Source organism: Thrips palmi, unplaced genomic scaffold (assembly GCF_012932325.1).
Source record: "Thrips palmi isolate BJ-2018 unplaced genomic scaffold, TpBJ-2018v1 HiC_scaffold_10, whole genome shotgun sequence".
NCBI classification, from domain to species: Eukaryota; Metazoa; Arthropoda; class Insecta; order Thysanoptera; family Thripidae; genus Thrips; species Thrips palmi.
Window position 1 is genome coordinate 19,712,371 of NW_023144621.1, and position 23,877 is coordinate 19,736,247.

The 23,877-nt window shown below is 48.0% G+C and overlaps 3 protein-coding genes across 6 annotated transcripts; 1 reads left to right on the plus strand and 2 right to left on the minus strand.

Annotated features, from left to right (window-relative positions):
* Positions 1 to 248: 248 nt before the first annotated feature.
* On the minus strand, positions 249 to 3,718 carry LOC117654066 (protein phosphatase 1 regulatory subunit 7). 4 transcript variants are annotated; one of them, XM_034400211.1, is made up of 10 exons: positions 3,556 to 3,718; positions 3,286 to 3,381; positions 3,142 to 3,203; positions 2,868 to 3,064; positions 2,601 to 2,763; positions 2,349 to 2,465; positions 2,048 to 2,239; positions 1,802 to 1,971; positions 1,640 to 1,708; positions 249 to 282 (listed from the first exon to the last, which is right to left on the minus strand). In XM_034400211.1, the coding sequence occupies exons 1-10, from the start codon at positions 3,566 to 3,568 to the stop codon at positions 264 to 266; spliced, it is 1,098 nt and encodes a 365-aa protein (XP_034256102.1). In that variant the 5' UTR covers positions 3,569 to 3,718; the 3' UTR covers positions 249 to 263. The 4 variants fall into 4 exon arrangements, with proteins under 4 accessions (XP_034256102.1, XP_034256103.1, XP_034256101.1 ...); XM_034400212.1 differs by lacking the exons at positions 249 to 282; positions 1,640 to 1,708 and adding an exon at positions 316 to 1,460; XM_034400210.1 differs by lacking the exon at positions 249 to 282 and having other exon boundaries at positions 1,509 to 1,708.
* Positions 3,719 to 3,890: 172 nt separating this feature from the next.
* On the plus strand, positions 3,891 to 20,330 carry LOC117646919 (von Willebrand factor A domain-containing protein 8). Its single transcript, XM_034388289.1, has 33 exons — positions 3,891 to 4,019; positions 4,285 to 4,458; positions 4,549 to 4,629; positions 4,713 to 4,954; positions 5,032 to 5,199; positions 5,275 to 5,439; positions 12,256 to 12,414; positions 12,696 to 12,923; positions 13,004 to 13,210; positions 13,290 to 13,450; positions 13,538 to 13,713; positions 13,794 to 13,900; positions 14,022 to 14,212; positions 14,292 to 14,502; positions 14,585 to 14,733; positions 14,813 to 14,969; positions 15,048 to 15,228; positions 15,305 to 15,510; positions 15,604 to 15,755; positions 15,919 to 16,154; positions 16,245 to 16,444; positions 16,538 to 16,690; positions 16,783 to 16,925; positions 17,013 to 17,340; positions 17,434 to 17,561; positions 17,647 to 17,831; positions 17,916 to 18,115; positions 18,212 to 18,367; positions 18,490 to 18,598; positions 18,691 to 18,811; positions 18,907 to 19,096; positions 19,172 to 19,410; positions 19,493 to 20,330. Exons 2-33 carry the CDS (start codon positions 4,299 to 4,301, stop codon positions 19,599 to 19,601), a joined length of 5,598 nt encoding a protein of 1,865 aa, XP_034244180.1. The 5' UTR covers positions 3,891 to 4,019; positions 4,285 to 4,298; the 3' UTR covers positions 19,602 to 20,330.
* Positions 20,029 to 23,806, minus strand: LOC117646925 (dihydrolipoyl dehydrogenase, mitochondrial). The gene is made up of 11 exons (XM_034388304.1): positions 23,648 to 23,806; positions 22,699 to 22,851; positions 22,459 to 22,597; positions 22,260 to 22,360; positions 21,919 to 22,164; positions 21,603 to 21,827; positions 21,384 to 21,520; positions 21,095 to 21,284; positions 20,877 to 21,014; positions 20,712 to 20,801; positions 20,029 to 20,628 (listed from the first exon to the last, which is right to left on the minus strand). The coding sequence occupies exons 1-11, from the start codon at positions 23,687 to 23,689 to the stop codon at positions 20,563 to 20,565; spliced, it is 1,527 nt and encodes a 508-aa protein (XP_034244195.1). The 5' UTR covers positions 23,690 to 23,806; the 3' UTR covers positions 20,029 to 20,562.
* Between the last annotated feature and the right edge of the window lie 71 nt (positions 23,807 to 23,877).

Below are 23,877 nucleotides of genomic sequence, written 5' to 3' on the forward strand. Positions count from 1 at the left end.
TTTTCAATGAAAGAACAAGAGGTAGGCCTTCTCGGGCTCGGGCCTACCTCTGTAGCTCCAAGAAAAAACCAGGAGGAACTATAACACAACTGTTGTGAATTATTTACAAGGAAAAATGCAGAATTTTTGGCTTGGTGTGACTTGCATTAAGTAACTCCTTTAATCATACCTATAAGGGAACCAGTCGCGTCGCCGCTTCATCACTCTCATGAATAAATTTGCAATCTTCTTTCTGGACAGGGCAGTTGAGTATTGAGCAGGCATCAGGTGGGTACCACAGCCCTAAAAAAAAGTGGTCAGGGAAAGAAAAGGTAGTAAGTTTAATGAAGCATTTATTTTGTCTGAATTAATTTTGGCACAAAGTGCATATCACACTCATAACACAGGGATGACATAACACAGGGAAGACAAACATCATTTGAGATTTGCCCATAAGTTGTATATCATCATGTCATCCATCCATCTTTTCTCGTCTTTTTAATGACTGCTCCCCTGGATGCCAAAGTAAGACCAGCCTCTAACATCACAGCATTAGGACGTTTAGTTCTTATGCCTCTTATTAGAAAGCAGAATCAAATTATAAATTATTAAAAGTAAAACTTCTTAAATAACTAGCTCATGAACAAATCAATGAATAAATAATGCTTAAGTAAGTTTTACAAATTTTTCAGTGCAGTTAAGCTAAAATGTAAAGTACACGACAGTAATTAGACACAACACAAATGATGCTAAAAAAATTACAATATGGTCCTTTCAAAGGAAGAGGCACCGATTCGTGCTTATAGTTAGGATTGGTGGTATTGCTATGGTATTAGTTGTCGAACATAACACATTCAAATGGTGATTTTGCCATCCTAAGTAATTTTGATTTAAGTGAAACATTCTTTATAAGGGGATTCTGTATTGTTATTCAATAACTACTACAAAGGTAGGACAAAATAGTTATACTTAATACAGTTAAAAAGAACAGTGATTCATAATTTTTTTAGATAATTTTTAGGAGTAATTAGAAGAAAATAATTTTTCTTAAATGAAAAAATTTGAAGTACATGAAAAGAGCCAGTTCCACAACAAACCATCTATGTAATGTAGTTTAATAAAAAAAGTCAATTATGCATTCTAGTCATGTACAATTCAAATCCGCAGGAGTAGAAACGATATAGAGAGGTTTTGAAAAATACATATACGAGCATAATTCACATGTTTAGGAAATTTGATTGGGTTTAGAATATGGAAGAAGTCTATGTCATTTCTTTAAAGATAATCTCCAGTGCATCACATCAAGTCCATCACAATAAGTCTCGTTTCAGACATTGTATTGCAAACTACACAGTATTGTGAGGATTAGCATACAAAATTGGTTTTATGAATTCCCTAGCAAGTTCTACATCAAATGCACTAAAAATTATGTCACAGCGCATTGCACAGTTGAGGTGAGTTGCAAGTCACATCATTCACGTCTGCAAATGAAAACACAGGCGAGATTACTAAAACACATCACATGCAACATCAGATGTACGAGTTAGACCGAAAAAAAATTACATTCAGAAGCGATTTAGTATTGAAAAGGTTGTCCAAAAGAAACCATGCCGAATACTGGTAATTTTAAGGGACATTGCATGACAGTACAGCATTACACCTTTTGGGACTTTGAAGACAGGAAGCTTTTATGGTGGAAGTGGACAGGACTAAAGATTCGGTTTGTGGTCTGCAAAAATGGTTAAAGTGGCTATTTATGGAGAAAAGGTCAAAGTTTGGAAGAAAAAAGGGGGTTGAAGGCCGTAGGTAGATAGACTTTTACCTGCACATGGTTGCATCCAACTGCTGAAGCCATGGAAGAGTAAGCATGACTTTGCGGCGATATGCTCCATCCTTGGACAAGGGATTACGCTCCAGATAGACAGTTACAAGTTGCTTGTTGGCAGTCAGTTTTTCCACACAGGCCCAATCCGTTATTTCATTATCATTCATCTGAAACACAGAAGTTAACTTGTAGCCCATTTTATAAAAGTTTTAACTACTAAGACAAAGTACAAAGTTTCCTTACCCAAAACTCTTCTAGTTTGGTGAGGTGATCTACATTTTTTATCTGAGAAATTTTGTTTAGGGAAAGGTCCAAGGTGGTGAGTTCTGTGTTGTTTTCAAGTCCTTCTATCTCTTTTAATCCATTTTCTGAGACATACAATTGCTCCAGCTTAGTAAGTTTCTCAAGGTTCTCCAATTTTGTAATTCGGTTACTCTGAAATAAAGGAGTGCAGGTGAAAACCCAACAAAAGTAAACCAGATAAATGGATTAAAATACAGGTGTCACAGGTGGGAAGCTCAAAATGTTAACCTTAAAAGCCTACCTGAAGACTGAAGACTTCCAACTGAGGAAGACATTCCAGGTTCTGAATTTTAGTTATCTTGTTTTTACCAAGGAAGAGGCTGGTCAGGTTTGTGAGGCCTTCTAGGTTCTCAATGGTCTGTATTGGGTAAGCACAAAACAGTGAAGGCATCAGAACAAAGATGATAAGTTAATGTTAATTTTCATGTTTGGTGTTAGTATTGAAATCAACCCACAGGCAATGAGATAATTTTGGTATACAAAATAAACTTACTCTTAATTTATTGTCCCCAAGCTCTAAATACTGGAGTTTTTTCAAGTGGTTTATGTTTTCAATTTTTTGTATTTTGTTGTCGCATAAGAAAAGTTTTTCCAAGTTTGTAAGATTTTCAAGACCACCGATGTGAGTGATCCTATTGAATGACAGATCCAAAACCCTGAAACACAATCAAAATCTATCATTAAAAACTGAAACAAACAAAAAGAAGAGAACTCAGCGAGTAATCCAGTGTCAGGGACATGACACTAGAACTGTACATACTCAAGATTCACAAGGCAGTCAAGGTTTTCAATAACAGTTATCTGATTATCATAAAGTTCCAGTTCTCTTAGAGTGGTAAGTGTTGAGACATTCTCAATTTTCTTCAAAAGATTCCATCGAAGATAGAGCCTCTCAATACACTTCAGGTTTTCCAAGTTCTTGATGGTTTTCAAGCGCCGATGATTGAAATCCAGTTCCTAAAATTCCACAGAGAGTGTCATACAATATGCAAGGGTGTTAAAAATAGGTAAGCGGGACCTAATTTTATACCTACCAAACAATTAACATCCTCAACATCCTCTGCAGTTATTTCGTCTCCAACAACAGGTTCAGCATCTATGGAAGAACAAACTATGTCAGTAAAATCAACCCAGCAGTCGTGCACCATTGAAACTGTTAGTATTAGTAGAAGACTCACCAGTTTCTGGTTCATCAACAGAAGGAGTTGCATCAACACTGACAGATTTCCTCACTTTGTCTGGACCATCGGGAACTGTGGTAACATCTGAACTACCTGAAAAACACAAACACACACACATGTACCATCAATAAATGGCATAAAAATTGTAAGATTTTTCACAGTTGAATAACTAAAACCAGACAAACAAGACGCAAAAATCAAAAATCACGACGGATTAAATGTGGATATGTTAGGTTAAGCTAAGACGAAGATATTATGTTCCAGTACCGTTTTCTGCCATAGTTCACGAAGGAGAAAAATAAATATTCAAATGTAAATAGGTCACAGAATATTTCAGAGAATCTACAAAGTGTTGTGAGAGGAATTCACAAACGATGCCTATCACGACAGCAGTGTTTTGAAAGCGAAGCCGTGCGGAGCAGACAATACAGGTTGGCCACCACAATAATATGGAAGTATTCAAAAGTTTAAAACCTTTTTGTCTGTTATGGGGACAAATATTAGACCTTTGTGAAAAGAAATATGCATTTTAATCACTAGTTAAAGAAGTGTTTTATCCATTTTCAGCCCCCAAACACATAAATTTACCACTAGCAAAGAATGATTTCAAGACTAGTCGTTGGTGGTGCTGGTTCCAAAGGTTTCGAATCGAAAGTGCATGACAACACCAGCTCTCAAAGTGAGAGCATTTTCTCCGTAATTTCGTGCGAATATCTCGTAAATCCTTGTAGGTAAGTACGAATTTTAAGTAAAATAGGTTTAGTTTTGAAATATCTTCTATTTCTGAACTGTCATGCCTAATATTACTAGGATACATTAGTTTGTGACGTCTGAAGGTTATGTTTTGATGCAATGTTTTACTTACATTTCATTCATTGGATTTGTGTTAATAACCAGTATGGAATGTCTTGGCCATATTCATATTAAACTGTTTGGATTGATATTGCTGTTTTTGTTGAAGAAACTCGTGTCGCCATCTTTATTTTCATTCCTTAGATTACTATGATCCAATGAGCAGCTTCTCGGACTTGCTGACAGCTCATACCAAAGAAACCATGTTTAGTGCAGCTTCAACCAGGCGGTTGACTGTAGTCAGTAGGATTCTCAACACTCCAAAACCTTATTTAAAGCGAACATCTTCAGGGCTGGAGACTGTACGATTGTCATCAAGTAAGGACAAAAGGACTCAGAAAAGTTGTGATCTTATCATTTATGTTTTCTCTCGATATACGTATTAATTAATGTCCCTTTTCTTTCTAGCCAAAACTCAAGTCACTATAGGAGATGTTTCAAAAGATGTGTCAGAGCCTAAATATCCTGAATACGTTCCCATAAAATATTGTAAGTATTTGACATTGCTCTACTTCCCTTCCTTTCAAGTTAATGGAGTAAGAAGGTTATTTCATTTTCCTTATCATTATCAGTGAAAGCCAAGCAGAGCCAACAAACACTTCGCCACTTAAGATGGATGCTACAGAAAGACTTGTTGGGCCAAGATATGTTTTTGATGGGACGCCCTGGACCAGCTCGGCGAAGATTAGCCATGCAGTTTTTGCAAGTAACGGGGCGAGAACTGGAATTCGTTGCCTTGTCTAGAGACACAACAGAGGCAGATCTGAAGCAACGTCGTGAAATCCAAGGAGGCAGTTCTAAATACCTTGATCAAGTAAGTTGACAATCCACCTGTGTTAGTTTGAAGTGAAGTTTTACTTAAATTGATTTTGTGGACTTGTTTGTCTTTAGAGTGCTGTGCGGGCTGCAGTGCAAGGGAGAGTACTAATCCTTGAAGGAGTGGAAAAGGCTGAAAGGAATGTTCTCCCTGTCCTGAACAACTTACTTGAAAACCGAGAAATGCACTTGGAAGATGGGCGTTTCCTTATACCTGCTAAACGATATGACAAATTATTGCAGGTGTGTTTCGCATAATTGAAGCCTAGCACATTAAATTTTTATTAAATTGTCATTTTCATGGAAATATTCTTTCAGGAGCACAGTCAAGAAGAATTGGACCGATGGCAGCTGGTCCGAGTTAGTGATGACTTTAGAGTTATAGCACTGGGCCTCCCTGTCCCAAAATACCAAGGCAATCCTCTTGACCCTCCCCTCCGGTCTCGTTTCCAAGCTCGCTTCATTGACACAGACTCCTACAAGGTAAGCAACTCACTGATTTTATTAAGTTCAGTTTCAGTTACAAATTACAATTTCATATCACTTTCTGTCCCATGAGTGGCAGCTAAGCACGTGAATTTCTCAAGTCTCGACCCTTTTTATCATGGGTCCTGGCACAGGATAAATGTTCATTCAATAGCACTTGTCACCTCGAAACAACAAGGAAAAGTTCGCTGCAGTGTAGGAGGCGAGCTTCGGCACTGGCCCGGTCCTTCCCTCAGGCGTCGCTGATGCCGCTCTCGCAGTCTGACACTTCCTGCAGCTCGGCCAGCTCGGCCGCGGTGGGGGTCGTGCCCCCGGGGGTCGTGCCCCCGGCCGTGCCGCCCTTGTCGGACACGGCGGGCACGAAGATGTGCAGCTGCGGCCGCGACTGGCTGGCCAGGGCACCGTGGTGCCAGGTCCGGTGCGTGCTGGCCACGTGCTGGAAGGTCTGGATCAGTGGGGGTGGCGGCGGCGGCGGCGGTGGCGGCGATGTCCTGGGCTCGGCGGGCCGCGGCGGCGCGTTAGCTGGCGGCAGGTTGGCGTCCACGCTGATGCTGCGCCGCGCGGCTGTCAGAGGCAGGCGCCGCTCCGGCCCCGGCGCGGACACCTCAGATGACGCCACGGGGTAGAACCTCCGGGCGCGTGGCGCCGCGACGGCGCTCTGGTGGCGTCGCGATGCCCCGGCCGTGGACACGTTGCGTGTGGACCGCAGCGACGCCTTGGTGACCACGCCGCCGCCGTCGGTCGCCTTTCCCGCGAGGTCCAGCCACTGCAGCACGCGCTCCGACAGCGGGTTGAGGTCGTGGAGGTCGTGTACGTCGGCACCACCGTCGCCGTTAACCTGCCTGCGGTTCGCCTGCTGCGAATCGCTGCCGCCGTCCGGGGCGTCGTCGTCTTCCGCGGCGTGTTCCTGGAGCCGCGGTTCCAGCGTGGCGGCGACGCACATGTGCTGGAATGTGGACGAGTAGCTGCCGATGAGTGGCGGTGCTCGCGTGGGAGCGGCAGCGCCGGCAGCGCGCAGGCCGGTCCGCACCTCGTCGTTGTCCTCGCCCTCCTCCTCGGCGTCGGCGTCCGCGCCCTCGTCTTCATCGCCCAGCACCCCCGCGGTCGCCTCGCCGCCGCCCTGGCCGACGACCAACTTCCAGCGCACCAGGCACCGCGCCAGGTCATGCTCGTCGTGCGCCGGCGGCGGCCTCGGCGGCGTGGCGTCGCGGTCCGACTCGTCCGAGGCCGTGGACGTCGCGGACGTGCTGCTCGGGCTGCTGGGCCGCGCGCCGCCCTCCGCGCTGCGCCCCGACGCGGCCCTCCCCGGGAATGCCAGCGAGGGCGTGAGGATGGCATGGCGCAGCCCGTTGACCCAGACGGTGCGCACCACGAGCGGCCTGCTGGACGACTCCCAGCGCGACGTGGACGACGACGTCATGGCCCTTCGTCGCCATCGGCGTGGCCTCGCAGGGCCTGGCCTCGCAGGGCCGCGCCGCTACGCGCGCCCTGCCGGCCGGTGCGCTCGGCGCTGTGCCTGCCCTCAGCGTGTAGCCAGGTCCTGTTCGCGACTGGGGCCTGCCCGAGGCCCGGGGCCCGCGCCCCGCCTGGGGCTGGCGCCGCCTTCCCGTGCAGCGTCGCGACGCCGGCCTGCCTGGGCCCCGCGTGGGGCATGGGGGCCGCGTGTCACACGGGGAGGGGCTGCGCCGGGCTGCGCTCGCTGTGCCGTCTCCCTCCCCGACTGGGGGCCTCGGGGGCGCGGGGGCGGCGGGGCCTTGATGGCGATGTGTCACGCCCGCCTTGCCGCCGCGCTGCGTCCTGGAGGAGTCCTGGAGGAGTCCGCGCACACCGTGTGGAGCAGCACCGCTGGAGTGGCGTCGACGGGGTCACTTCAAACCACGGTGGTCTGGCTTGCTCGATTTCACATTTCATCCGAGTACGCTCTTCCACTTTTACAACCGACATTAGAATCACAAGCGTTGCAGCGCCGTCCTCAAAACTGTCGTCAAGTTTTTATGCGCTCGCTTCGCTACACTGTTATTGCGACTGGCGGGGACTGTGCCCCAGCCCCCGCCGTGTCGAGTGGGACCGCCAGCAGGGGGTGGAGCGGGGCGCAGTCCGTACTTCTTGGAGGAGGTCGCGCCCCTGCCTGCGGTGGGGCATGCCCCGCGGGTTTGACGGTGAGGTGTCATCGCCGCCGTCCCCCGTGACGGCCTGGCCTGGCGGCCCGAAGGGGTGAGGGAGGCGGCGGCTCACTCAACAGGACGCGCGCCGTGATGAGCGCTCCCCCGGGTCGGGCCAGAAGACTGACTCCGAGAGTCGTTTTCGTCGCTCTGTCTCTCAAGCACCTATACGGGACGCCCCACGAGTGCGAGAGAAACAGAACGACGAAAACGACTCTCGGAGTGAGCCTGCAGGGCACCCCCGCGCGTGCGTGCGTGCGCGGCGACGGGCGGCGACAGGCGGGCTGCATTCCGTCATTCCGTTGACCTGCTTCTGCTGACGGCCGCCGGCGTCGCACGACGCATCCCCTCGCGCATCCCCCGCCACCGCGGCCACCGCGCCGTTTCGCCGCCGAAAAGAAACTCCGCCCCTCTTTTTGGGGCCTTTTTGTGCGAGGCCGCGCGGCTCCTCCGGTTTGCAGCGGGGACGGGGGACTTTGCGCCGCGGCTTGTGTTGTACACAGGACACAACAAGTTGTCGTGCGGCTGGCTTGGCCGCGCGGGCTGGCGCGAGCTGGCCCGGGGGTGAGCGTGCACGCCGAACGGGCTGCGCTAAACGCTCCGCACACTTTGAATATTAAACTTTGCGGCGGGGCGGGGCGGGCGGGCGCACTGTTGAGTGTCGGGACACGCCACCGCCGCCACCGCGCCACCGCGACGCAGTGCCTGGTGCACTAGGTCAGCTTCGCGCGGCCCTGGCCTAACCTAAGCCCTGCCCAGCCAAGCCGGGTGTGCTGCCAAATTAGTTTCCCCCGCGGGCAAGAGAGCGTTACGTCGCGAGGCAGCGCGAGGCGCGGCGCCGGCGGTTGGTTCCGCCATTCCGGGGAGTTGCAATCCAACTACGGCAGAAGTCGCGGACCGAGTCGCCAACTGCTGGCGGCTGACTGCTGCAAACGCCGCTGTGACATGAAGGGCTGGCCGATGGCTGCTGCTCGGTGCCGCGGCCGCCTGCCGCCTGGACTAGCCTGGCCCCGGCCTGGAGCGGCCGCCAAATTTTCTGTTGCCAGTTCGCGTTAATGAATCCCTGCCTGCCGCTGCTTTGCTCGGTGGCGCCCCAGGCGCTCCAAGGTCGCGGCGTCGCGGCCGTCAGCATACTGATTCCGAAGAGTAGCTCTGTGTCCGTCGCGCTCATCGGCCGTCCCGCGAGGGGTGCGAGTGAGGCAGAGCGGCCAAACGGTTTTTCCGGAATCGCTCCACAGGGCGTTCGCTCGGCGTTCGCGGGGATGAATGGATCTCATTAAGCTGCGCTTGTCACGCTTGCGTCACGGCCTCGTCACGGCCTTGTCACGAGCACGTCACGCGACCCGATTTGTCTACTTCAGCGTTCCGTTATTATTCCAAAGGCGACAATGGCGACGAAGGCCCGCTGAATTTGCGCCCGCTAATAATAACAACGCGATCTTCAGTGGGGAAAAATAGTTATTGTGAAATGTCAAACGGAAAGAAAGAGGTGACAAAGCGCCGTTTGAAAATAAGGCGGATCATGTGCGGACCAAAACGAAAAGTCCGGTCTTGGTTTTAATTAAATTTTCGTTTAAACGCCTTTTATCCTCCTGCATCGGTCCTTGTGTGAGGTGTGTATGTGTGGGTGCGAGTGGGTGTGTTTTCCCTGTGTGTGTTGCCGGGGTTATGACCCCATATACCGTGGGCCCGGGAAGGGGTAGGGCCGGTGGGGCGTGCCGAGTGCGGAGACGCGATGCTCGTGCCGTCTGCCTCGGTCTGCCTGACCCAGATGTCAGAAGTGTCGAATCGGAAACAGTCCCAGCTAGCCTATCCTGCCTATCCCACCTCGACTGCCAGCGCCAGCGCCGCCAGCCTACCTCACGTGTCTCGGCACCGACGCGACACCCCCCCCCCCCCCCCCCCCCCCCGCCACGCACCCCACACAGGCTCTTACACACACACACACACACACACACGTCCTTCGCGAACAGCCTCGCCTAGAGAGCCTGGATTATAGAGAGCGTCAACCGTTCTCGACGCTCATTGGCTGAGCTCCGATGGAGCTAGAGCAGCGGTAATGCTGCCTGAGGGCGCATACCCGACCCGACGCGACGTAGTGGCGATCGGAACAGCCAAGTCAAGCCTTGGCAGTCATGGTAAAGCAATGCATTCAAAAAGCGCTGCACATCATTGCTCGATAATTGCGGCCTAACCTTACCAGTGTCCATGCACAGGCTGCAGAATGGCCTGCAGCTCCGGCTCCATCGGAACTCAGCCAATCAGCGTTGGCCCCCCACCACCTCGGTTGACGACTCTCTCCCACTCCAGGCTCTCTAGCCTCGCCGCCTCAACGGGGCAAAGCGCCTGCGGACGCGAGGGTGGGCCAGCCCGCCGAGCTTCGGCCGCACAGGGTTGCCTATCCGCTCTCCGTCGGGCGCTATCCGCTGGGCTCCCCTGGCCTCCCTGTCCTCACCGCGCACTGCGTCACTGCGTTGCACTGCATGCAGTGCAGGACCTCGGGCAACGCCACCGCCGTGGTGGTGGTGGTGGTGGTGGGGATCGCAGGTCGCTTTGTTGCAGCCGGGCGGCCGGGGCCTTTTGGCGGCGCTATCCCGGGTGGCTTCGGCTTTTCGTTGCTTTGCAACTTGATGGCGCGGCCGCATTGTGCGCTCCGCACGCGGCGCTTTGGTCGCCCTGCCTCTCTCGCACCGACACAGAACGCCCCATGAGTGAGAGAGAGACAGAGCGCGTCGCATTGTGGTCGCGCGGTCACCCGCTGAGGCCGCATCGTCCTCGAGGGAGGGAAGGCCACTGGAAGTTGTTCCGGGCGTCGTGTGGAGATTTGAACGCGGCGTGCTCCATAGCAGACCGTTCCGAGAGAATTTCCCGTCGCTCTGTCTCTCTCGCTGTCATGAGACGTCCCGTGTCGGCGAGAGGGAGACAGAGCGCAGCCGACTGCCGGCTACTGCAGTCTGCAGTGCAGTGCACTTGCATTGCGGGAGCCGTTATTGCCTCCATCACGGGAACGGTGCGGGCAATTTTTCATCCTTACGTTCTTATGTACGGCATTGCCTCCTCCCTCGCCACCGCCATTGTTGTTGTTGTTGTTGTTACGCTCGTTGCCGGTGTGCCAGTGTCCCCTTCCCGCGCGGAGAGCCCCCGGCTTTTGTCTCAGCCCGGCGGGGTGCCTTCCTGTTCCTGATCGATGCCGCGATTAGAACAGCTGTTGTGTTGCCATGGCCACGGCGCCGCGGGCATCGTGGCGTAGGGATGCCTTCCCCGCGCTCCCCTCTTCCTCACACCCCTCTCCACTATTTACCCGGAACGGATTGGTTTCAGTCGACAAATCGTTTTCAATCCGAACCTCTTCATTCCGTTTGGTGGGGTGGGCGCGTTGTGCCGCGACACGCAACCGGAGGGGGAGGGGGTGGAAAGGGGGGGGGGGCGGAAGCCGGCGGCCAGCGCCGTTCCCCCAGAACGCCACTCACGGCGAATTTCCGGTGCCTGTGACTTGTCATCAGCCATCAGTCCAGCTGGCGCGAAAGTGGAGTCGACGGGGTGCCTCACCCTGGGGGGGCACTGGACAAACGGCACTGCCGCCTCGCCGCCCCTTTGGCCGACTCTGGATCCGTCACTGACACTCATCTCTCTACACTCACTAGGGTCACTATACTCACTCTCTCGCGCGGTGTTTTTCGAGTTCTTTGTCCCTAATTTTGTCGAGGCGACATCGTCGCGCTTCGCGTTGCACCTGTTCTTGCTCTGTCAGGCTTTCGAGCTTTCGAGCGCCCCCCCCCCCTCCACTCAAACTTTGAGTCGGCGGGTCGTGCGGTGCGTAGCAGTGCGTAGCTGCGGTTGTTTGCTGCCCTTCTTTTGTAGTTGGCGCCCCCCAAACTTTTAGTGGTGGCACGCATTTCAATTGCCTGTTGTGCGGTGCAGGGGAGTCAGAACGCCCCGCCCCGCCCCGCACTCCACGCGGTGGTTGGTGCCTAACGCGTCGATGGCATGCAGGCGACAAGAGCTGCTGCTGCACTTGTGTCAAGACACAGAGCGCTTCCCTCTCACTCTCCCTCCCTCTCCCTCCCTCTCTCCACTCCCGGCGGGGCCACACTGCAGCAATGCGTGACGCGGCCACGCGGCAGTACAGCCCCCAAAGCGTGCTTTAGTTTAAGTGTCGGCCACAAAGTTTCGCGGAATGACTTTTGCGGCCGAGCCGAGAATTACAGTGGGGCTGCCACGCCGCCACCCACGCCCTGCCCACGCCGCCGCGAGCACACACTGCAAGCCAGCGCAACGCCCGTTTGTAATGTTTTCTTTATTTTTCAGTTTTCCACAAATGGTTCTATTCTAGGAAAGTGAGAGGAAAAGTGCGTGTGTTTGTCTTTGAATGGCACGTGCTTCGCCTCGCCCTTGTGTGCCGCGGCTCGAGGGCTGGGGCCGGGCGGTGCATCGTGTGCATGCCGAGGCGCTATTCGCTGCCGCGGCGGAACCAATTTGCGCCCCGGTGCTTCCGGCCGCAACTTCCCGCCGCCCCGCCCCGCCCCGCCGAGGAAACTGATGGCGGCAATCAGCACCCTTCCCGGCGCGCGGCTGCCTCTGTGATTGCGCCCTGTCTCTCCATTTCCGACGAGATCCACTCAAGGAACGCGGCTTGCTTGTCGTCTTGCAGGACCTGCAGGAGGAGCTGCTGCAGGACGTGCCCCAGGCGGACAAGGCGCAGGTCGGGCAGCTGCTGTCGTGCTGCTTCTCGCTGCTGTCCCCCGAGGCCGCCGCGCTCTCCATCCCGGACTTCCCCATCGCCTCCCTGCCCGCCCTCGTCAAGCTCATGGTGAGAAGCAGCAGACCTCGCAGTAGACTCATTCAGAGTCGTTTTCGTCGCTCTGTCTCTCTCTTACCCCTACGGCGCGCCCCATGAGTGCGAGAGGGACAGAGCGACTTTCGTGCGGCCCGCCACGCGCCCCTGTTCGACGGGGTGCCTATCCGCCGCCGCCGCTACCCCGTGCTGCACGGCGCTTCGTCGCGCTGTCTCTCTTGCGCCTTTACGGGACGGCCCTTGAGTGCGAGAGAGACAGAGCGACGCCAGCGACGTGGGCCCTTGTTGTCCTGCAGGGCGAGTTCCCCGAGCTGCCGCTCCACTCCCTGCTGTGCCGCGCCTACCCGTACCGCAGCTTGCTCGGCGAGGACGGCGTCCGCGCCGTGGAGGACCTGCTGGCCACGTTCAACGTGGCGGAGTCCGAGCGGCCCGGCAGGCTGCGGCTCGACGGCGTGGCGGCCCAGCCCCACGCGTCCACGGCGTCCGTCACCATCTCGAGCGACGGCCGCAGCAACACAGTGGAGGTATGCCGCGTGGTTTTGCTGTTTTTCTTTATTTTGCTAGTGTCGTGTTCCGGTTTGATATTGGTTCGGCGCCTGTGCAGGTCCCCCGCGGCGCGGGCGAGGGAGGCAGCCCCGCTCCCCAGTTCGTAGACACGCCCCACCAGGAGTCGCTCCTGGCGCAGCTGATGCAGAGCCACGCCGTGGCCGACCTGTGCGTGATCGGGCCGCGCGGCTGCGGCAAGAGCGCCACAGTGCGCCAGCTGGCCTCCACGCTGGGCTACACCATCGAGCCCATCGTCCTCTTCCAGGTGAGAATTGCTGTTTGAGCGAAACTTAAGGTCGTTGCAGGTTGACTGAATGCCGTGTGAATGCCGTGTCTGTTCGCAGGACATGACCTCCAGGGACCTGGTGCAGCAGCGCACCACGCTCCCCAACGGCGACACGGTGTGGTACGACTCGCCGCTCGTGACGGCGGCGCTCAGCGGCCACCTCGCCGTGCTGGACGGCCTGCATCGGGTGCATCCGGGGACGCTGGCCGTCATTCATCGGTGGCTTTCCTTTCCTCTCCTCGCAAGCTGTTTCCCGTCCCCGTCTCATGTTGTTGCTTTACTTCTTTTTTCTCATTTTTTCAACAGGCTGTCGCAAGACAGAGAGTTGCAGCTGCACGATGGCAGGCGTTTGCTTCGTGACGATAGGTACTCAGAGCTGAAGACAAAACTGGGTTTGTCAGACGAGCAATTGGCAGAGGCTGGAGTTCAGAGAATCCATCCTTCCTTCCGTATGATTGCTCTGGCAGAGCCGCCATCATCTGGTGGGTGCATTCATTTGGCATCCAGTGCTCATCTCAAGTTCATTTTCATTTCATTTCTATGTTTTTTCTCTGTTATGCAGGCAAGGGGTCTTCTCAGTGGCTCACCCCAGAGCTTTTGAACCTATTTCTTTTCCATGAAATGAGGCCGTTGAGCAGTCAGGAAGAGCTTTCAATCATCACAGATCTGGTATGGTTTTCTGGCAGAAAATCTGTCCTGTCTTAAGGGTTTCTGACAGCTTGGCCTTGGCCTTGCCCTGAGTGATGACGTAGCATCTAGATAAGGTTCTCTATTTAATTTTTCTTTTCAGTACGGAAAGCCCTCTAAAGCTGTTGAAAGTGTAATAGATGTGGCTCACAATCTGAGGGAGTCGGAAGACCCCACTTTACGTGCAGTTGCTTCATCTTTGTCCACACGGCAGCTCCTCCGCATAGCAAGAAGAATGGCCTCTTTCCCCACAGATGGTTCTTATGATGCTGTTCATCGAGCATCTCTTGCCAGGTTTGTTATTTTTAATATAACTAGGCTTGAGCTAATTATTCTGGTTTAGCTCTGACTTGATTTGAAATTGTGATTTCAGGTTTCTTCCAAACATTGCTCGACAGTCCTTAGAGAAGCTTCTATCTTCTTTAAATGTTCTGAAGCCAGAGGCTCTAGAGTCAGAAGAACATAATGATAAGTGCATTGTTGAAGGAGATTCATTAAAAATAAGAAACACAACAGCTAAACGTTTTCCAGATACAACTGCCAAATCTAAAGTTCCTGACATACTCTTCTATGATGTGCCTCAGGTGTTCATCTTGTTTCTTTGTGTTGTTTCTACTACTTATGATGTGATTTCCTATTTTAGTAATAATATTTTTTCTGCCCTAGCACCTAACTCTTCTTGAAGCACTTTTACAAGATTTTGTTCTTGGTGAGCATTTATTACTGGTTGGAAATCAAGGTGTAGGAAAGAACAAGCTTGCGGACAGATTACTCCAGCTTCTCAACAGACCACGAGAGTACATTCAATTGCACAGGTATGCTTCACACTTTCTGTTGTCCTTTTCCCTTCTGTACGTTGTACACACTTTCAATTTTCCTGTGTTTGTTCTGCAGGGACACAACTGTTCAAACACTCACACTTCAGCCAACAGTCAGAGATGGAATCGTAGTCTATGATGACTCCCCCTTGGTGACAGCTGTGAAGCTTGGCCATGTTCTTGTTGTTGATGAAGCTGACAAAGCCCCAACACATGTCACCTGCATTTTGAAGGTGATGCCCTCAACCTGTCTGTCCTGTTGAAAAATCTATAATTATCGAATTGGCAATAAATTTTGTTTTGCTCCGCAGACATTGGTCGAATCAGGGGAGATGATACTTTCTGATGGTAGAAGAATAGTCTCATCTAATGATATTCGTGCATCAAATCCTTCACCAAATATTATCCCGGTTCATCCAGATTTTCGAATGATTGTATTAGCGAACAGGCCAGGCTTCCCATTTTTGGGGAATGATTTCTTTGGTTCCTTAGGTAAGTGATTGTTTGTTCTCTTGAAGATCACTAAATCAACATCTTGCCTTTATTTTCACTTTAAATTTTATTTTAGGTGACTTGTTTAGCTGTCACGCTGTAGACAATCCTAGTCCTGAGTCTGAGAGGTCTTTGCTAAAAAGTTATGGACCAGATGTACCAGATGCTTTATTGGAAAGACTAGTCAAAGCATTTGGAGAACTGCGTAATATGGCAGATCAGGGTTTAGTAAATTATCCATATTCAACTCGAGAGGTTGTAAACATTGTTAAACATTTGCAGGTAAGCTATACACTTTGCCACTTAATATTTTACTTGTCAAAAATTAAAGCTGTGAAGGAAATGTTAAAAATTTCTGTGTCTATGTGTTTGTAGAAATTCCCTGAAGAAGGATTGGCAAGTGTGGTGTCAAATGTCTTTGACTTTGATCAGCACAGCAAAGAAACCTTAGAGACTTTAGTCAGTGTACTCCACAAGCATGGGATTCCTGTGGGTGCAAAGCCAACAAATGTAGCGTTAGCAACAGAGTAAGGATTTTATTGAGGTTTTTTTTCATTTAGCTCTTCAGAACCTGTCATATTGCTCCAGAAGGGGCTGCTTTAACTTCATCTGTGTGCCAACTTGTTACAAATTTTTTACTTGCTGTAAATAAATATTTTTGACTTAAAAGCAACTTTGTGTTCTTGTCAGGTTGCCTCTTCCCCCACTCAAACAAGTTGCACAGTGGCTAGTAGTTCAGACTGAGACCACATCTCTTGGGGTTGAAGAAAGATTCCTGAAGACGAAAAGAGCTCAACCAGTACATCATGAAACCTTTACAATTGACCGAGTTGAGGCACGCTCTTCATTCTTCAGTGAAATGCAAAGCTATTGGAACATGCCTATGAATGAGATGACGATAGTCTCAGGACTAGCTGTCACCAAAGGTAAATTTTGAGCATTATCACTGGTTCTACTTTTCCTCCTATATGGGTGAAGAGACAATTTGTGTACAATGCCATATGCTCCAATTCCAGGACCCAACTTTGCAGAGGACCTTATTCACGTTGCCACAATTAATCCTCAGAGTGTGGTTACCATGTCGCCATATAAAGAGAAAGCATTATACATGTCCCTTCAAGGGTGCCTTGGTTCATCACGATATTCCCGGTCTCAAATATCCTTAGCTGCCTTAGGGGGAAGTAAAAAGGGTTCTCTCCTTGTTCATGAAAGATCTGTGAGTACCACCAACCTGCATTGATTACAGTAATTTGACCAAAAAGAAAATAGAATGTTCGACTAAGGCCATCATATGTTTCTGTTCATTTAGTCCAACAGTTTGGTTCTTCTTGACACTGAGAGGAAGGAAGTAAGAGAGCTTCCAGTTGCATCATTTTTAGATCAGGCTACAGAAAAAATATTTGGCAATTCAAGAAATCAGCCTGTCTGGGAGATGGTCCCAGTAACTGGCACTAATAATGTTGTAAGTTCTATTTGTATGTCTAGTGTATTTTATGTAACTGAATTTTCTCTTTTTCTTCTGCATTCATTTTCTTAAAACCTTTTATTTCTTAGATATTGTTTGAGAAAGGTGGCTCCAAAGTGGAGCTCATAAACATTGATGACTTGACAGCATATTCTCTGACAGTTCCCTTCACTGTGTCAACCCTTCATGCTGCTGGCATTGACACATGGCTTCTAAATGATTCTGATAACAGGTCTGTTTTTCTTTTGCATTGATCATCATTATATGAACCTGGAATTAATACCATTATCAATATGAAATATTTTTATTCCATTAACAGGAAATATTCTTTGAAGAAGAGTAACATCAACGACCCCTGCCCCAGTGTGCTAAGGATGCTGTATCAAGAGGGTGCTGACTCCATTGCACCTCCAATTGGTGCCATAATAAACTGTGATACAACTGGATTGGGTTCCAAAGCATTGTCCGAGGCGCTTGGCCAAAAAATTAGTTCTCCAAACCGAATACTCTCCACTTCCGAATCTCTAGCCACTGTTGTGGTAGGCTTTCCAGATTTAGATTTAAGTGCTACAGATGTGTATGCATGGAAACGAGAGCATGGAGTCTCCTCCAAATCATCTGCTGTGATATTGCCTGATGTTGGACAGGTAATCAGATTGGGATTAACACTGTGAGTACCTTGTACTCCATTAAAAAGTTAAAATTTTGAACTAATTCTACTGTTTGCTGATATTGTTCAGATAATCAGACCAGTGAGAGTTGCTGAAGTTCCTTCTGCAATTGCAAAACAAAATGATGAAGGCTTATCTGGTTATTTGGAAGTTATTGATCTTCTAAACCACAAAATGAGATTTGTACCTGTACCTGAGTAAGGCAAAATTTTTCTTACCTAGTTTAACTAGTATTTACTTTCTATACCAAAGCTGTTATTCATCTTATTTTATTTGCTGTAGGCCCAAAGTAAGCTCTTCAGCATCAGCATTTGTCTATGCCAGTTCTCAACAACCACTTTTTGTTGCTGAGCGAAGTAATAGCGGACTTGTAACAGTGGATAATGGTGGCTGCATACGCTTGTGGGAAACAGGCCTAGCTCAACTTGAGCGGAGTCTAGATGAATGGCAAAAGATGGTTGGAACAGGTGTGTGAGATTAACATGGTCAATGGGCATGATGATGTGCATCCCTAAAAATGCTAACACCTATCTTGTCCTCCTTGTCTTCAGGGCGTGATGATCTGTCGTTGACTGTTGATCGAGTCAGTGGGTTGGATGTTTCTAGCCCTAAACATGGAAAAGTGGATCTCAAAAATGATCCGCATGTGGGTGGAAATACATGGGCTGGAGGCACTGGGGGCAGAGACACAGCTGGCCTTGGTGGAAAGGGAGGGCCGTACCGACTTGATGCAGGCCACAAAGTCCATCAGGTGCTGTTTGCAGATTATCACTTTAATGGCAGTTTGTTTAGAACTTGATATATTGTCATGATTGCAACTGTGCTTCTTTTTCAATTTTATGTATAGCTCAGCGATGAAGAGAAAAATGCCATTCCGGAGCATGTGAAGAAGGCAGCGCGAGAGATGGGTCAAAGAGCTTTCCAAGAAAGATTAAAGGAGATCCAAATGAGCCAATATGATGCTTCATTGTATGACCAATTTTACAAGGGCGTCAGCAAACAGGTAATTCTTTTTCTGTTGTTATGTTGCTTAGTTCTACAGTCTTCCAATTTTTGCTGAGCAGTAGGCTGTGCATATTAATCAGTAATTTTAATAAGACTCCAATTTCTTTGCTTTTACGGTAGATACAATCCTTGAGAGTAATTCTTGGTAGTCTTCAAGCTAAATCCAAAGAGCGTCAGTGGCTGAGGCATCAAACCAGTGGTGAACTTGATGATACAAAACTGATTGAAGGCATGTACTTATAGTTTTCCTTTTCTAATATCGGAAACCTTGTATGATAGCTATTTATTCCTAAATTTTAATGATATCGGATTCAATTGTAGGGCTTACTGGAGAAAAGACTATTTACCGACGTCGTGCAGAGGCAGAACCAGAATTGGGGGCTCCCCAACTTAAACCAAAAAGACTGCGAGTGGTAGTCGATGTCTCTGGGAGCATGTATCGGTAAGATTCTTACTTGTGTATCTTCTGCAATCCTATGTTAATTTTGCATTGCTTTCTCAAGGCTCTAATATATTCTTGCGCTGTGAATGATTTAGATTTAATGGGTATGATGGCCGCCTCGATCGAGAAATGGAAGCTATGGTCCTTGTTATGGAAGCATTTCAGGGCCATGAAGACAAAATTCTCTATGATATCCATGGCCACTCTGGAGAAGGCTTTGGAATAGAGTTTGTAGATGCTCACAAGCCCCCTAAAGACAATAAAGAGCGTTTAAATGTGATAAAGGTAAGTCTGATAAGTTTTGATTAGGTTGACACCCATTCATTATTTACTTGAATCAATGTCTTGTTTTTCTTCTAGACCATGCATGCTCATGCTCAATTTTGTATATCGGGTGACCATACATTGAGAGCATCAAAAGCTGCCATTAGCAGTCTAGCTCAAGAAGACTGTGATGAGGCTATTGTGGTTATTCTTTCTGATGCCAATTTAGAGCGCTATGGAATTCCACCCAAGCGGTTTGCCATGGCACTAACAGAAGAACCCAAAGTAAATGCGTACGCCATCTTTATTGGCTCTCTAGGGGATCAGGCAGCAAGGTAGGCTCATATCACTCCTACATGTGTTAGTGAAAGTACAGTCTCACTGATTAATTTCAATGTCATTTCTCCTTTCATCTAGATTGGCCAAGCAAATGCCAGCTGGAAGAGCATTTGTTTGTATGGATTTGAAAAACATACCTCAGATTCTTCAACAGATATTCACAGCATCTATGTTGAACTCTGCTTAAAGTATTAATTTGGGTGTTTTTTGTAGTGAAATATTGTTCTTTGTTAGGATTTGTATAATAATTTTTATTTGATGGTACATAATTATTTTTCTATCTTAAGTGTATACATGCTGGCATGAATTTATTTTTTTAAAGACTGTTGGTTACCATATCTATCATAACATGTGTTCAAACTTTCATTGGTGTATTGAACTATTTGTAATAAAGTAAATCAATTTCAAAACTTGGTAGCTTTGTGTGATTGTGACCCATCAAGATCAATCTAGACTACATAGGAACTTATTTGGTGTTCTAGGGCGGGTGATGTATTACAATTATGTACAAACATCCTGAGTCCTGATCTTGCCTAAGAGTCCTCCACTCCAGGACTGTTACCAGGACATAGTAGTGGCAAAGTAAAAAGGTGTTAAACAAATCAAGGAAGATAAATAGTGGAAGGCTTTTATAGTATGACTTTGTACAGAAAATTATAAGACCTTACATAATTAATAAATACCAGCCGAGCAGAAATAAAATTTAGATATGAACACTGAGCTGACTCCATACATGTAGATGTCAAAAGATTCACAATCGTCTTACCAACAAGACGGGCAGATGAAACACAAACCATAAGGGCACAGAAGAGCAATTTAGCTCAACTGATGCATCAACATAGGATGGAATGATGAGAAATAAACTGGCACAAATTGAAAATTCTGTCCTTTTACTTGTGCTTAAGTAGTTGCAGATCCTACACAGAAACTCAAATGTTGAGTTTTGTACATTAAATTACACATTTTGCACATTTGCCCCCGAATCAGAATCTATTCAAAAAGTAAAATCCATCAAAACAATGACAATTTTCTCAGCATTGAGAGCTATCTTCTAAATTAAAAAGGCAATGGGCGGGTGATAAGTCAATACCAAAGGCCCTAAGATACCTTAAAATGATCACAATTCAGTTCACAGGATGTTTGGAGCTCTAAAAGTTGATTGCCTTGCCTGCATAAGCAGCAGTGTTCGCTTCTCTGAATGCTTCTGAGCAGGTCTGGAAAAACAAAAACAATAAGGTCAGATATTTATCAAACTAGAATAGAAATTCTTTTGCTTTCTGTAACTTTAAGTACTTACAGGATGAGCATGGCAAACTCGGGCAATGTCTTCGCAAGATGCACCATACTCCATGGCTAGGCAGGCCTCACCAATCAGCTCACCAGCACCCTGAAAAAATTCAGTTTAAATTTAAAAAGGTTGCTAGCCCCAAGAAAATATGTTTTGAGAAACAAGTTTGCCTACCGGTCCAATAATGTGGGCACCAAGCAGCTTGTCAGTGTGTTTGTCACCCAGAATCTTGACAAAGCCATCAGTCTCGTTGTTAGTCTTGGCTCGGCTGTTGGCAGCGAAGGGGAACTTGCCAACCTTGTACTCAATACCCTGAAAGAAGATAGTTTATAGGTTGAAAGCACATAATACTACACACAATATTGAAGTATTGCTTTCTTTTTAAATTGTACCTCCTTCTTCAGATCTTCTTCATTCTTTCCAACCCAGCCAACTTCAGGGTGAGTGTAAATTACAGAAGGCACACAGTTGTAGTCGATGTGAACTGGGCCTCCCGCAATGCCTTCCACACAGATAATGCCTTCATCTTCAGCCTTGTGAGCCAACATCGGTCCATGAATGCAGTCACCAATAGCAAACACACTGATAAGACACAAAACAGTTCATAAATCTTCAGTAATCAACCAATTTTTGTTTAAAAAAAAAAGCAAAGAAAAAAAAAACAACAACAAGTGAACTTACTTGGGGAGTACAGTCTGGAAACGAGAGTTCACTGGGATGCGACCCTTCTCATCTTTTTCAATGCCAACATCTTCCAATCCCAAGTTATTGGTGAATGGTCGTCGCCCAACACTCACAAGCAAAACATCAGCATCCAACTAAATGGAAATATATGACAAGGAACAGAATAAGAAAATCGCTAGCAGAAAGTAGTTCCATTCAATGTTACTGCCTTTTTACCGTTTCCTTCTTGTCAGGATTCTTGGCATCTTCGACAGCCACCTTGATCTTGCCACCCTCCCGGGACGCACCGGTGACTTTGGTTCCTAGCTTGAATTTCATGCCCTGCTTCTGAAGAATGCGTTGGAATGTTTTGGCGACTTCAGCATCAATGCCAACGCCTCCAATTGAGTTCAGAAATTCAACAGCAGTGACTTCAGCACCAAGACGACCCCAGACTGATCCCTGTTTGCAAGGAAAAATTATTGGAATGTGAATAAAAAGTTAAATAAGGGAAGTACATATTATTTTCTGTGCATATATGGTTGACACACACCAGTTCAAGACCAATAACGCCTGCACCAATGAGGACTAGTTTTTCAGGTACTTTTTTCAAAGACAGGGCTCCTGTGGAGGAAACAATTGTCTCCTCATCGATTTCAATGCCAGGGAAAGGTGTAACTTCTGACCCAGTGGCGATGAGAATGTTCTTTGTCTTAACAACTTCGGTTGAGCCATCTTCCTTCAGAGCTGTAACTTCATTTGGCCCAGTGATTTTGCCATGTCCACTGACAAGTGTGACCTTTGAATTAAATGAAACAAAACAAAAATAAATAAAACAAACAAGGATGTATTTTTTAAACTCAGTTTGTTTAGGCCTCCACAAAACCAAAGTACCTTGTTTTGCTTGAATAGGTGGGCAATGCCTCCTGTTAGTGCTTTCACAGCATTGACTTTCTGTTGCATCATTTTATCTAAGTTCAGCGTAACTCCAGAAGCTATTGGAAAGATTAAAGACAATATACTCTTTTTAGAAAAACCTACGTGAAAATATTAGACAGTTTAGAATGATAAGATTCTAGCTTCAGATACATACATTCAATGCCTCTGCTTGACAAATCTCCAGAGTGTGCCATGTGATAGTAGTGGGAGTTATTAAGAAGGGCTTTGGATGGAATACAGCCAACATTTAAGCAAGTACCACCCAGTGTAGCATTCTTTTCAATGCATACAGTCTGTAAGAAAAAGAAAATAACATTATTTTCATAAATGGCATGATAGTCTAGGCCTTATTCAAAAACAAACAACAATAAATCGAAGCAGAGTGATTTCTTACTTTCATTCCTAACTGAGCGGCTTTAATGGCTGCTACATAGCCACCAGGGCCTGAGCCGATGACAACAATATCAGCCTCCTGGCCACTGGAATAACTCCGCCTCTGGGCGCACATTGACAGGATGGCCTGCGGACATCTCTGCAAAGAGTTGAGCTGAAACACACCGCATTGAAAAATAATAACCAGGGGCTTAGCAATGAAAAGCACAGAAGGTAAGCTGTTGAAGATTAAACTGCATCAGTAACTACTGCAGTGTCATACTTGAACACAATATTTGTGACATTGACCTTGGCAGTACAAATACAAGTACACAAGATCTAGTTCGCTACATGATATGAGTAAACTATTTAACAAGAGAGAAAAGACAGTATTATGAGAAAAATAATTCATACAGGAAACTTAGTGACAGCGACCCCACAATGAAAGAATGCACAAATGAATGAAAGACAACCACTGACCAACCTGGCTCACAGATTTGTAATTTCCTGGAATAAAGCAATACAATGGGCAGGAAAAATGGGGTTTCACACGAACATGTCATTCTAAATTGTTAGCCAACACAGGTATGCAACCTGCTGAGGGCAAAAATTTAACAAAGTGCAGCAGCTGATAGCTGATAGCAAACAGCATTTAACCTCAAAATCTGATGGGGGTCGGACGACTTTGTTGGGTCAAAGTTTAATAACTATTAAAAAATACGATGGCATAAGTCCATTCCGTGGCATAGGAATAACAGGCTCATAGGTCTGTCGATTCGCATGGCATTCAAAAGGCCGGAGCCCACGTCGGTGTCGGGTCCTAGGTCAAATCAAACGACATTTCGACACCCTGGTGTACGGACCGCTGCCAAAATTTACTCATATCTCCCATTGAAGCTAATGAATGTGGTATGTCGTGGCGTGCCTTTATGTTCCGATGAAATTTAAACCAAAATGCAATGTGAACATACCTTTGCAGAGGATGTAATACGGCACAAAACTTTGAAATGCATGATTTTTGAGTTCGTCCGAATTCGCTTCTGCTCGATCGGCGAAAGGCAGCAGAAGCAAGGAAGGGAAAGAGGAAAGGGTAGACGGGAGGGGCACCCGGGAGCCGGTAGGCCCGCTAGCAGCAGTTGCGTTAGTGGTGGGGGTCGCGGGCGTTTTCGTTGCTCTGTCTCTCTCGCACTAATCGGGCGCC

What these genes read in the sequence shown, in the direction of transcription:
- LOC117646919 (XM_034388289.1), top strand. Translation starts at nt 4,299, where the DNA reads ATGAGCAGCTTCTCGGACTTGCTGACAGCTCATACCAAAGAAACCATG. An exon ending in AATGTAGCGTTAGCAACAGA is followed by an intron (nt 15,756 to 15,918) that starts GTAAGGATTTTA and finishes TGTTCTTGTCAG; the next exon opens with GTTGCCTCTTCCCCCACTCA. An exon ending in CTAGGGGATCAGGCAGCAAG is followed by an intron (nt 19,411 to 19,492) that starts GTAGGCTCATAT and finishes CCTTTCATCTAG; the next exon opens with ATTGGCCAAGCAAATGCCAG.
- LOC117654066 (XM_034400210.1), bottom strand. An exon ending in TTGAGGATGTTAATTGTTTG is followed by an intron (nt 3,065 to 3,141) that starts GTAGGTATAAAA and finishes GTGGAATTTTAG; the next exon opens with GAACTGGATTTCAATCATCG. An exon ending in CCAAACTAGAAGAGTTTTGG is followed by an intron (nt 1,972 to 2,047) that starts GTAAGGAAACTT and finishes TCTGTGTTTCAG; the next exon opens with ATGAATGATAATGAAATAAC.
- LOC117646925 (XM_034388304.1), bottom strand. Translation starts at nt 23,689, where the DNA reads ATGCATTTCAAAGTTTTGTGCCGTATTACATCCTCTGCAAAG. An exon ending in CCGCTCAGTTAGGAATGAAA is followed by an intron (nt 22,598 to 22,698) that starts GTAAGAAATCAC and finishes TTTTTCTTACAG; the next exon opens with ACTGTATGCATTGAAAAGAA. An exon ending in GTGCCCACATTATTGGACCG is followed by an intron (nt 20,802 to 20,876) that starts GTAGGCAAACTT and finishes GAATTTTTTCAG; the next exon opens with GGTGCTGGTGAGCTGATTGG.